The sequence below is a fragment of the Anticarsia gemmatalis genome, chromosome 19 (assembly GCF_050436995.1).
Source record: "Anticarsia gemmatalis isolate Benzon Research Colony breed Stoneville strain chromosome 19, ilAntGemm2 primary, whole genome shotgun sequence".
Lineage (NCBI taxonomy): Eukaryota > Metazoa > Arthropoda > Insecta > Lepidoptera > Erebidae > Anticarsia > Anticarsia gemmatalis.
The window spans coordinates 11,389,757-11,403,640 of NC_134763.1; the positions used below are offsets into that span (position 1 = coordinate 11,389,757).

The window sequence follows — 13,884 nt, forward strand, 5'->3', positions numbered from 1 at the left end:
CGTATTAACTAATTGTTTCATCACGATAAACTCACTCACACCGAAATCTTCACAAAATGTTGCCAACGGTAATAATAAAACAAATGATGTGGGTAAGTGCGACGTCGTAAATAACTGGCGGGTCCTCGCGTGGGGTGACCGGACCCGGGGCCGTTCGGGGTGTTCGGGGTGACCAGATGTTACAGAAATATGCCATCACCAACGTTTTATGGTAATGAACAGATCATTAGAACATTATAAAGGGTACAGATGCGGGTTATGTTGTCGCTAATGTTAGCGATTTTTGGTCCTAAATGTGTTTGTTATTTGAAGCTAGTTATGGTAAATACAGGTGTTAACGAAGGAATTTAAGGAAGTTGATTGTTATGGGGTTTTTAGGGTGTATTCTCTGACATTATTGCGAATAACGATGTCATAACGAGAGGCTAAATCAGCCTAGTAGACCGAGGTCAAAAAATAATATACCTACAGCCCAACGGGACAGTACGGCAATTAAAAAGATGTATTTTTTTGCTGTTTAAGTGCTATGTTTTCTATAGATTATTTATTCTGACCAGCCGGAACCGTAACGTCACAGGTCGACTCTCGAAGGCATATCATAGAACTTACTTCGTTCTTAAGTTTTCCAGAACACACTGAAAACTTTCTACACCCGCAATGGTAGCGTATGTGGATCTTTATTTAAATGTAAGACCTTAATTTACCAGACTACTATGAAGTGAATGATATTCTATTCTACACCTACATCTAATTCGAAAGGATGACATGAAAAGGTATACTTTTTCAAAAGGTACGTAAATAAAAAGACAAAATGCATATTAATATTTATCCATATAATCATTAAACATAAAAAATACAATAACTTTCCACAGCACTGCTGAACTTCAGTCTTGTACCACACCCATTTTTCATTTCTTTCCCTCTTACGAATTTAAAATACGATAGAAAAGGACAACTATATGTCAACGCTTTAGCGTTAAATAATAAGGCCTAAAATCCAAACTCATTTTTTCTTTAGAAAGTTTTATAGTCCAATACATTTTCAGAAGACCCTGAACGACAATTCTATACAATTATACATTTAAAACGAGATTTACTCGAAACCTAACTCTATTCTATCGCTATATATTTAAAGTAACTTAATAATACGTTATCAAGTAAACATTAATATATATTTACTCATGACTGATCTAAGGCTTAAATTCCTCCTACGCGGAATCGGTCGTGAAATCCAGTTGCGTAATTTACGCTGTGCAGTGTCATATACAACATCGTTTATATAGCTACAGCGTAGGTAAAAATATGCCTTGAAAACTGCTATAATATAAATATTATGTTGCTATATGTATGTGGTTTAAATGTACACGCATAACGTGCACGCAATGTGTTCTTAACGTATACGTTACTTAACTAACTGCTTACTTGGAATAAATTTGATTCCTACTTTTTCAAAATAGTAAGTTGAATAATTTTAATTCGTAAAGAAACTACTTGTTATTAAATTATTTTAGAACGTAATTAATATTGAACAGAGAAATTAGAATTACATAACTGACCCAGAATATTTTGTTACAAAAAATAAACCCTTAACTATTTTTTTATTTATTAGTATTAGTATTATAATAAATGAAACTTATATTTACAATTTAGGTACGTGATGATAAACTATACTAATCTTTGAATGTTCTTGTTAAACGTAAAATGGCGACTTCAATCAAATATGAGTGAAACCATTAACTAGTGAAATGCGACATAACTAAACCAACCTGAGAATCGATCCCCACTACGACCGCTAACTATAATACTTATTATAAAATAATCTACTACATTTCCGATAATCAGAAAGTGATTAAACAACTCACATTTTTCCACATATAAATACGATATCTTTTCAAAACACGTTGTACATTGAATGTTTTGTTTTAACGACGTTGTATTCAGCGCGAGTTGACGATGCGTTGTACTGAAGACATGCCGTCGACGAAACGTGTACGGAAGAGCACGTTCGCGTTGTTGAACATACCGTCTTTTAGCGATACTATTATGAACTGAAACAATAATTATAAGTGTTAGGTTGTACAATAAAAGATACATAAAATAATGTTCTTGTAAGCTGTAAAGTTTTGGTTATGAGCAAGTTCAAATTCTGTAAGTTGAACATTAAACCACGGCAGCCTCTAAAATGTTTACTGTCTTAATGTTTCTAATCATAATTTTAAGCAAGCGATTGTAAGTTTGCTATTTACGATTGACAATATTAAATGAGTTTATCCTTTACAAGCTGGTGAAAAATATGTATGGCAATATTCCCGTAAACATTAGAAACTACACGTGGAGTGTACTACAGTAGAAGAATAACCCGGGACGGAAGGGGTGACCGAAGTCCACGAGATGTAAATTCAGTAATTTTAACATAGCAAATATGATTCTGTCTACGTAGACTTACCTGTGAATGTCTGAAGTGTTCCTTGAGCATCTGTCCGATGTTCTGCGTGTGCGACAGGTCGAGCGCGGCGTCCACCTCGTCCAGGATGTAGAGCGGCGCGGGCTTGAACAGCAGCATGGCCAGCACCAGCGACAGCGCCACCAGCGAGCGCTGCCCGCCCGACAGCTCGCCCAGAGACTCCTTCCATGTGTTGTTGAAACCCACTTTTACCTGCAATGTCATAAAGGTTGAGCAAATAATACGTTTTGTCATTTTGCCTTGTTAAAAAAAATGTGCGGAAGCAAGAGAACTTTTATAGAATTTTTTCACAGAAAATTCTAAAAATAATATGGAATATTTTTTATACAAATAAGAAACATAACGATCCCAAAATTTACAAAAAATATAACATCTATCTTTTTTTTTACAATTATATCTCTAGAGAAAGCTTCAAAAGAAATTAATTATACGATTTAATTATTTCAAAAATGTCATGAAACCTGAATATAATTACAAAATTACTTTAATATTCCTAAAGTCCCACATACCTCAAGTCCATCGAGCACAGTAAGTCCATCCGGCGGCTTGAGTTTAGCCTGAGCGCCCGGCAGTAGCGTGCTGAAGATAGAGCCGAAGTCTCTGTTAACTTGCTCGCACGCCGTCACCAGCGTCCGTTTCTTCTTCTCGTCAAGTTCCGCCATCACTTCCACCAACTTTGCACGATCGGCTTCTACGATGGCTTTCTTGCGGACTAGGTCTTGATACTGTTGAGAATGAAAAGTAATGTTATTTGTTGTCTTACGTTTAGGTCATGATTGATAAAAAAGTGTGCCAGGTAACATTTTCTAGTTTGCTGTAAATAAACATAAATATCGTTTAAATTAAAACGTAAACAATATTATTTTATGATACAACATCAAAGAAATCAGGTGAAGACCAGAGACATTTGGGGCTAGTTCAAATATACCACAGCGTTATAATGCCGTTGTTGCAACATCCCATGATATATTGCGGAAACGGAACTTATAAAAGAAGAAGCCTAACAATAAGTGGGTCTATATAATAATCGTCATGTGTATCGCACCTGCTCCTCCTCCTTGCCCAGCAGCGTGTGTGCCCGTGCGTTGAGTCCCCTGGCCAGGCGCTCCTTGCGGTCCTTGAGCTGCTGCAGGCGCTGGCCGGCGACATTCGCCTCGCGCGCCGCGAAGTCGTACAGCCCGCCCGCCGCGCCGAAGTACCCGCGCTCACTCGCGATCCAGCTGTGCTCGTTCTCCAGCGAGCGGATCTGCGTAACACACGGAATGTGTTATTATGACCACAATTACTATACAACTGTTGTCGGTAAGAGAAAATCGACATTCCTTGATGGGCAAGCCATATTTCCCACACATTATCCAAAAAGATCATCCGAAACTAATCCTAACGCAGACGGTAAAATTAAACCGGTATACATCTCGCGAACTTTACGACTTAGATCTAGATCGACTTAGATCTAGATCGCAAAAGATCTCAAAGAAAACGATACACGCACATATCAAATTATCGCTATGCTTGTTTTCGACAATATTTTGCATTGCCAAATTAAATGTCTTAGAAATGAGTTTTCTATATCTAACGTGTCTTTTCTTCTTTACGGGTAACACAGAAAATTTATTAACAGTGTGGTATAAATATTCAATACTTATTATAAAGTATAAAAGTAAAATCTCTATTATTCAAATGTTACCTTCTTCTGGCACTCAGTGGCCTCAGCCTGCAGCTCTTTGATCCGATAGTCCAGCTCCTTAATGGCGAGTTCGACGTCGGAGCTGCCGCGCACGAGCTGGTCCTTGCGCTGCAGCAGGCGCGCGATGTCGCTGTTGCGGTGCGAGATCTCCGCCTTCTGCGCCTTGATGCGGGACTGCTGCTGTTTTACTGCGTCCTGGAGAAAAACGACTGAGTTACATTATTTTGAAGGAGTAAAAGTTAGTGTCAAAAATCGGTTGCAGCATATGTTTTCGTATTGCTCATGTCACACTCTACAAATAGTCGAGTTTTTTCTATTTTTAATAAATTACTAAATAAAAACCCAAATATAGATATTAGTCATAATGCTCAGATATTAATTTAATAACTACCATGTCTCCAAATCAGACTCGGTAACTATAACAACTAGCAAGATGCGAACTGTGACGTATGTTAGTCACAACACTCATTTAGACACAGCTACTTCCTTTACCAATAACTCTTCCGAGTTGGTTGATAGCATAGCCTGCATAGGTCTAATTCCTTTATCCTCGAAGTCATGTACAGTACTAACCGTGGCCTCAACGTGTTGTTTCTTAGCGGACTCCAGCGTGTGGTGCAGTTCGTCGGCCGCAGCCTTGGTCTCGGCGAGCTGCTGCGTGCTGGTCGCCACGGCGTTCTGCAGCTCCTGCACTTCTAACCTCAACGTCTCCAACTCTTGCTCTCTCTGCTTCCACGAGCTGCCGCGATGGGCAGCTTCAGCTTTGGCTTTTTTCAACGCTTCTTCTGCCTTTTTGAATTCCCTGTACACAAAATAATGTTATAAGACTGCAGCAATACCGTCGAAGAAGATGGTGTTTCCGACGAGTTTCCAATAAGAATGGCGTAGAAAATGGATACAAAAAAGAGTCATAACGAACAGTTAGACATAAATAATGTCAGTTTTCTTAACTTTATGATATTTGTGGGAAAACAGATAGAACGGAATTAATTTCAGAACACTCTGATACACATGTTTATGCTCTGAAGTAGAGAATATAAAAGTAACTGACCTTTCTCTATGTCCCTTGATATCTTTAACCTTCGCCTCCAGATCTCTGGCTCGCGCCGCGGTCTCCTTCTGCGTCACCTTGTCTTGTTCCACTGCGGCTGTTAACTCGGCCACCTAAAAGATACAAAATATAGTAGAAAATACACGACGGTGCGGTGTAGTAGGGGGGGATCCTATTGCCGTATACCGGGTACTTTACTTAACTTCATACTACTATCAAGAACATTCTGATAAAAATTGGAAATCCTCTTCGTGACTTCGTGATAAACAGCCACATACAGTACCGTCTTTAATCACAGAGACAGACAGATTTTCGATAAATAAAAGTTATGTATAAATGTTAATATTACCTGTGCTCTCAAGCTCTCAATTTCCGCGTGTAACTGCGCAGTAGATGTGGTGGCTAGTCGCGCCTTCACTACTTCTAACTCGTGGGACATCACCTCGAATCTGTATTCAAAAGCAGCTTGTTAATATTTTGAGAAATTAAACAGAAAAAAGTGCGGACTTTACATGCCCTCAAGGAATAATATGTAAAAGAACTTTTTGGCAGGCATAGTTTCATCATAATATTTTCCTTCACTGTTAGAACAAGTGTATTGTGTGAAGTGTGGAAGTACACACAAAACTTCAAAAAGTCATCGATTAACACCAGTGACTTTGAGTTGAAATTGTCGACGACTACTATGGTAGATAAACACAATGTCATTGCTCTTTATTTTTATTTTAGCAGTTTTTTAAAGATATAGGTACTTTTGTCGCGTGGTAGTGTACTTCTCGCCGGCTTTCTGCACACTATCCAGTTCACTGAGGCTGGCGGACAACTGCGCCTCGCCCGTCGCTAGGTCTTGTTCCACCTTCTTTAGCTCCTGCAGCTGGACCAGCACTGAACCACCCTGAGATTAACATACATTTATGATTATTATAATTTAATACATTGCACGTTTTCACTCACATCTCACAGCAATGAGTGCAGCGCAAGTGACCTTTTAAGTTTTTCTAGACTAGACTAGACCTTTCAAGTGCGATAGCGACTGTATAAAGTAGTCTTATAAGTACCGTGATAATAAGTTGGTCAAATAATTCTTGAAATCAAAATCATAAACAATTGAATTTTGTGATCGTCTCCGGGCTAGTCGTAACGCCTTTTCAAAGATTTTACGGTCGGCTCGAACAGCATTGACTGTAGGTTGACCTCTAACCAATAAAATGAAAACGAATTCTACGTGCATACCTTAAGCCTGGCACCTCCAGACAGTGTGCCAGAGGGATCGAAGACATCTCCGTCGAGCGTGACACATCGGCGGCGGATGCTGGGGTGGAAGGTGACGCGCTTGGCCGTGTCCAGGTCGCGACACACCAGCGTGCCGCCGAACACCCACGCCATGGCGGGCCGCAGGTGGCTCTCGAACGAGATCAGGTCCAGGGCCAGCTGCACGTTCTCTGGACCACCACCCTGTGGGGAGAATAGTGTGTTAGAATAATGAATGCTAGCAATTCTACAGGGAAATGATGTTATTTCTAGTCCATTATTGTGGAAGGATCTATTGCTGGAACGGGAAACGGTCCTGAATATACCCGGCTAACCAAGTCCATGGGCATTTTTCAATATTCGATTTAATTATTCTGAATATTCTAGCTAACGAAGAAGATTTTTTACGCCTATATTGGCACACGACAACTTAAAGCTAATCGTCAGACCTTGCAACAAATTATAGGTAAACCTAAGATTTTCTTACATATAGCTGTAAGTAGAAACCAGCTTTTAAAACCTTAACACTTAAGCAAAAATGGCCCATCATTTTAGATATTGCATGGTAAATACTGTTTATACGTACGATCCTCTGCGCTAGTCGCACGGTCTCCGGGTCGATGACGTGTCCGCTGATCTTGTTGAGCGGGATGATGGTGGTGCGCGTCTGCAGCTGGCCGCGCTGCAGCAACAGCTTGCTCGTCACCTCCGTGTCCACCACCACGTTGTACAACTGCACAACACAACATACTCATTACATATCGAGTAAAATAGAACCATCTCGAACGTTCGTATGGTCTACTTAAAATTTAAAAAAATGATTACTATGATGAATTATAAATTGGTGAGGAATATTTCCGTAAACTTGTTAACTCACTCGTCCGCCAGCGGCAGTTTCCAACGCAGTGCAGTAAATCGGGTCACAGACATCGATTAACCGGCAAATTGTACCTGAACAAAAAAAAATGCAGTTATTAGATAAACATGATTTCGCAGAAAGCGCTGCTACCGTACCATCCGTCTTTCGTAGCTTATTGTCACGTAAATTTGAATTGATCTAAGGGGTTATGGTACTGACCGCTAACCCTCCTGCTGTCGAAGTTCGGTTGTGGCGGCGTGTAGTGGAAGTCACACCGCTGCAGGCGCACGGACAGCTGCTCGGCCGCGTCACGCTTGCTGCGCACGGCGCCCTGCAGCCCGCGCACCGCCTGCTTCAGCTCCGCGTGCCGCTCCTCGCTGAAGCTCATGCGGGACAACTCGTCCTGCAACACATACTACAGGTCACACAAGTGGCAAACGTTACGAAACTCTAGGCGAAAGAAACGTGCGGTAAGGACTATGTAACGGATACGTATACGTACGTATGCGTATTACGTCACAACAGATTTAAAACCCCTCTAAATCTTAAAAAAACGTTCATTCTGTTATGTTAAAATATATATTAATAATTATAAAAAAAATCAATTTCAAAAGAAAATTAATTAAGTTACTTTTTAGCAAACCTGAATAACAGTAATTAAAATCTATCAATAGTTTACCATCTTAATTAATACCACAACACATGTTTATGTCGTTACAAAACTACGCATTTCCTTTTATTATAAGTCGATTAAAATCTAGATTATCTCCAGTACATACCCGCAGTTTATCAAGTTGTGCCTGTTGCCGTTGTATATCGGCCTGGTCTTTCTGGAACTGCGCGCTGCTACTATTGAACTCTCGCTCCAAAGCTCGCAGGCGCTCCTCCGCGTGGCGCTTCTCCATCGTGCTCTGGGAGATACGGGTGGAGGCTTCCGACGCTTCGGCCTTCGCAGCTGAGATGTAAAAATTAAAGTTAGGCTTGTTCCAGAGGAGAAACGACAGATATAAGATATCAGCCTTAGTCGATTTTTTTATCAACTAAATAACGAATTCCAATTACCCATAAATAAAAAAAGAATGTTGTATTACAGTTTTATTAAATGCAATAGCTCAATGGTTCCAGTAACGGTAACAGTTCAAACTGTTCTTAGGAATTTAAAGTATCCAACGATTTTTAATCACCATCTAGATCGCCAAAAAAATTGTTACATTCCTAATGGTACAAAGCTTACATTACCAAGCACTACACCAAGCTTACATTACATTAAGTAAATATGTTTTAATACACACCCATGAGCTGATCTTGTAGCGATTCCGAGGCACCTTCCAACCCGCTACTGACAGCTAGGAACTTCTGTTGAGCCTCAGCCAGCGCACGCTCGCTCGTCTCACTCGCTGTGCGTAGGTTTTCGAATGTGGACGATACCTGGATAAAATTGTAAAACCCTCAAAATACTACAACAGAACCACTTTGGATAGAAAAATAACTGTTTTAACTCCATCAACCCTAATAATTGGCTCATAACAATCATGTTTTGTAATATAATATTGTTTTTCTCAGAATTAACTTCATAGGAACCAATAAGTATTTTATATTTATTTCAATTTAAGCTGGTTTTACCTTAAGTCCACCATTGTAACCAAGTGTAAGTTCAGGTCTTTGCAAAGTATTTCATATAGCATTATAGTTCATACTATGAAGCAAACAAACTATTTTTTATCTTTTCTAACATAGATCAAGCAAAAATTCTGGAAAACTAGTATTACCTTATCAAGTGCCGACTTCTTAGATTCAAGTGCCACTTCATCATCCTTGAGGGCTCGCTCCAGCAGCCTGGCTCTCTTCTCGTGTGACGTCAGAGCTTCACGACTGCCCTTGAGAGCTGATGACGCGGCGGCTTCATTCTTTTCTAGAGTGTGCAGCTCTGTCTCTAACTCGCGGAGAACGTTGCCACTTTCCTATACAACAAAAGTAGACTGTTATAAGCTTGGGTCTTAAAAATAAAATACGGTCAGCACGTAACAGCATGAACATAAGGAACAGTTTATTATAAACATGTTTTTGTATTAAAAGTATTTTTTTAACAAGGCAATGCCATGTTCCAAGCGAGACCTTATGCCTGAAATCCGCCATGCTGGATGAGTTCACAATACAATTTGATCAAATCATTTTTCATGTCTTAATTTTTCTCAGCTTTTCAGATTATAGAAAACTGGTGTGAGGAACACCAACTATCAGTAAACCCCAAAAAAACAGAACTAATCCTTTTCACCAACAAAAGGAAGTTACCGGACCTCCAACTACCAAAACTATTTAACACCAAACTCACCCTGTCAACTCAAGTGAAATATCTGGGCATGGTTCTTGACAACAAGTTGAATTGGGCGAGTCATATTGAAGCAAAAACTAGGAAGGCCTGCATAGCTTTCGGCCAGTGTAGAAGAATGGTTGGTAACAAATGGGGTCTCAACCCAAACATAACACTCTGGCTATACACATCAGTTATCAGACCTTCTATCACCTACGGATCAGTTGTATGGTGGCCCAGAACACAACTGACAACGGTAAAAACAAAACTCCAGAGCACACAACGCCTAGCATGTGTAGCCACCACTGGATGCATGAAAACCACTCCATCAAATGCACTTGAGTACCTCCTAAACCTTAGTCCCTTAGATTTGGTTATACAGGAGGAGGCACAAGCGGCTGCCTTAAGACTAAAAGCAAACGGGCTATGGCAGCAGAACCCAGAAACAACACACACCAAAATTCTGCAAGGTATCCTGAAGGAAATAGCACTTCTCGATGCACCTACAGATAAAACGCCGTGTCACCACGTTTTTGACAGAAGATACAATATCCAACTCAAAGAGGAATCTAAAGATGACTCTGGCATCAACGAAGTTAGGATATACACTGACGGATCCAAAACCGCACTTGGTACAGGAGCCGGCGTCTTCTCGAACGATCTAAATATCAAAATATCAGCCACCCTAGATAAACTAAATACAATCTTCCAAGCAGAATGTATAGGAATCACTAAGGCAGCACAAGCAGTCGCAGCCAGAGATGTCAGAGACTTTAAAATAAAAATTGTCTCGGATAGTGCATCCATGCGTTAAGTAAGGCTTGTAGCCTTACAAAATAACGTTATAACATCTGCCCTTGTTCTGGAATGCCATAATGCGCTCCAAGCTATTGCACGTACGAACACGGTTACCCTGCAATGGATCAAAGGGCACAGCAACTCAATGGGAAACGATGCAGCTGATGAACTAGCTAAAAGGGGATCAAATGGAACAGTACTTGGACCGGAACCACTACTGCCTATCCCCCAAGCACAAATTAAATCTTGGCTGAACAGAAACACCGAAGCGAAACACCTAAAAGAATGGAACAACAGCAAAGGTTGCAGGCAAACTAAGGCTGCAGTTCCGGTGGCACCTAAGAATCTTGCCCGCAACCTTATCAGTCTAAAAAGGGACAAAATACGCAAGGTAATAGGAATCCTAACCGGCCATTGTCCCCTAAACAAACATCTATGTACAATAGGTGTGACGGACAGCCCTCTGTGCAGAGGATGCATGGAGGCAGAGGAAACACCACAACATGTACTTGTGGAATGCAACAGCGTGGCGGACCAACGAGCGCGAACAAAAATATTGACAACAACACTCCAGGAAGCCTGCAGCAACTTGAAAAAGCTACTGAAGTTCTGGGAGGAACTAGGATGGCTGGAGTGAGGGTGAATCAACGCAACAATGTGAGAGGGTAGATACACGCACAAAGGCCCATTTAAGAGGCTAAGTGCGGAAAAAGCCCAGGAAACCTAACCTATGTCTTAATTTTATGTCATTTAAACCAAGGGAGGCAAATACTTATATGACTCACAGATTTTAACAGACTTATATATATTGAAGTGTTACCTCGTCCAACCTCCTATTGAGCTCAGCAACTTGTTTCTCTAGTTCTTTCACTTCTTTCTTGTTATTCTCAATCTGATCCTTCTTGCTCTTTATATTGTCCTGGACTTCTTTCACTTTGTTCTCTGCTTCTTTTGCATTCTCTTCTGCTGTCACATACCTGTATACAAAATATACTTATGTACTATATGGTCAGAGGTCAATATAGTTTTTAAGTTGTTTAACCAGTGGGAAAAACTTGGCTTAACAACTGTTATCTTGATTCACAACAATTGAAACTAACTTTTTATGTGCCCCCCAAAGAATGCAAATAGGACTAGTAGCCAGATGTTAATATATATGGGAAATATTTGTTTGGTTAGTGTCTTACAACTTACTTGTAAGCAACATAGAGTCTAGTGAGATTCTCCAACTCTCTCACAACCTTTTGATACTCTTGGAACTGTGCCCTTTCATCTTGCAACTTCTGCAGTTTAGGAGCTATGTCCTCTCTTATTATCTGAAAACATAAACAATGCATGGAACATGTTTACCTACAGTATTGGATAATTAGGTATCAAGTTAAAGTCGCTGAACCACCAACACTTCATGTCCAGATATCAACATTGGTGTGTAGATTACACTAAGTATTCAGTATAATTCTTTGGAGACAGAACATAGTACATAGAAACTAGAGTTATTTACTTTAAGTTACCTGCTTAATTCTATGAAGATCCAATTTTAATATAATTATCTTCAACAGTGTTAATAGTTTAAAATGGTTAAGAACAGATAAAACAAAGGTGTGTTAATACTTACATCGTTTAGTTCTCTGAGCTTGGCATCTTTCTTCTCAATGGTTTTGAGTGCTAATTGTTTCTTTGCTTCATACATCCTTGTGCCAGCTGCTTCTTCCACCATTGATAAGATCTGACAGGATAAGAAAAAGTTAGGTATATATTATTAGAAACAAATTTATTAATATCAGGCATTAACAATCCCTTATATATCCTTGTAACTTATTATAATCTGCAAAACATAATCTTTTACACTCCACAATGATATCTAATACTCTGTTTCGCATAAACAATTGAGTGTTTCACTGTGCTTACCTCAGGCGGTTTCATATTCAGCACCTTAGTGATGCGTCCCTGCATAATAAGGAAGTGTGGGTTGTTGACGTTCAGCTGTACGGAGCAGAACAGATCACTGACTCTCTTGTTCTGAACATTGATACCGTTGATCAAGTACTTGTTCTTGCCTCCCATCACCACCTGCAGAGTGTAGACATTTTTTTGTATTTATTTACTGCCAATTTAGGCTAATTCATTTATCGAATACAAAAAAAATTGTATGAATGGCAACAAGAAAAAGTTAATAAGGATTTAGTGCTATAGTGACATGTACCAAAATTTCTACTGTAAAGGGATAATACTGGAGTTAAGAGTACATTCTTTGTTAGAACCTAACATAACTACATCAGGAACAAGAAGTCTAGAAAAAACATTAAATATGCAAAAGCAAGGTAGCTTTTTAGGTTCTTGTCTATTTTTTAATTGCACACAGTTAAAAAACTAAAAATCAGGGTGAATAACAAGTTTGATTTGAAATTATTGTGCATTTGTCTCATACCTGTCTAGTAACAGTAATTTCATCATTATTCTCATATCCGATTGGGCACTGCCTTCTATCACGGTTGTCGAATGTGATGCTGACAGTGGCCTTGGTGATGCCTGCCTGTCCATGCTTGTAGATAAGCTCTTGTAAGCTGCCCGCACGCACCTGGTTAAACAATATGGACAAAGATGTTGTCAGCATGTTATGGTGATATTTTTCTATGTATTCATTCCAATAGTTTGATGACGGAAGAGTAGTAAGTAGGTACTTAATGCTAACAATGTTGTAAATAAAAATCTATTACAATATTCATCAAATAAGAATCATATAGAATAAATGTCACCACCTGCAGATTTTATCATAAGAAGAGGAAACATAAACGTAACTAGAAAGAACGTTCAAAACAATAACTGTATACAGCTGAAATTCATAAATATGGATGGTTGTGAACAAAGAATTGACATTGGAGGGAAAATAATAACCAAGCGACATGTTTACAAACAAAAATAAACGCAACATGTACTTACGTTGGATAAATTTGTAATTCCCAGTACAAAACATATCGAATCTAATATGTTTGACTTTCCAGTGCCGTTGAGACCCGTGATAGCGTTGAATTCTTTATCAAACCCGGTAATCTCCACGCGATTGCCGTACGATTTGAATCCATCAAGCGTTATGGATTTGATGTGCATTTTGATGTTTAGCAACTCACAGCAATGTTACATATTAAACTAAATTATTACGCACAACACAATTCTTTAAAAATACCGGGTACGGTACGCGCGCGAACCAAGCCGTTAAAAATCAATATTATTTGACAGTTTTGACATAAATCTGAAACTGACCAATCTGTCAATCTGTTAAAACTAGGGATGTGCAAAGAAATAATCTTTTTTATCGACGACGGTCAAAACACGGAGCTAGCAATATTGATTCAGTTAATTATTTCTCCAATAAAATTTGTTGAAGGAAACTGTAGGAATTATTAGTTGGTTAAATAAAAAATACTTTGATCTAGGCGGCAATATGTACAACTCTTTTGATCGC

General features: G+C 39.3%; 1 protein-coding gene across 1 annotated transcript; it reads right to left on the minus strand.

The window, feature by feature from the left end:
- Window positions 1-812: 812 nt before the first annotated feature.
- Window positions 813-13,660, minus strand: SMC2 (structural maintenance of chromosomes 2). The gene is made up of 22 exons (XM_076126524.1): window positions 13,362-13,660; window positions 12,850-12,999; window positions 12,330-12,491; window positions 12,037-12,147; window positions 11,616-11,737; window positions 11,242-11,398; window positions 9,082-9,273; window positions 8,605-8,740; window positions 8,092-8,267; window positions 7,532-7,715; window positions 7,331-7,404; window positions 7,040-7,186; window positions 6,436-6,657; window positions 5,955-6,097; window positions 5,552-5,651; window positions 5,203-5,315; window positions 4,725-4,953; window positions 4,152-4,346; window positions 3,510-3,710; window positions 2,974-3,189; window positions 2,447-2,656; window positions 813-2,048 (listed from the first exon to the last, which is right to left on the minus strand). The coding sequence occupies exons 1-22, from the start codon at window positions 13,527-13,529 to the stop codon at window positions 1,938-1,940; spliced, it is 3,519 nt and encodes a 1,172-aa protein (XP_075982639.1). The 5' UTR covers window positions 13,530-13,660; the 3' UTR covers window positions 813-1,937.
- Window positions 13,661-13,884: the final 224 nt, after the last annotated feature.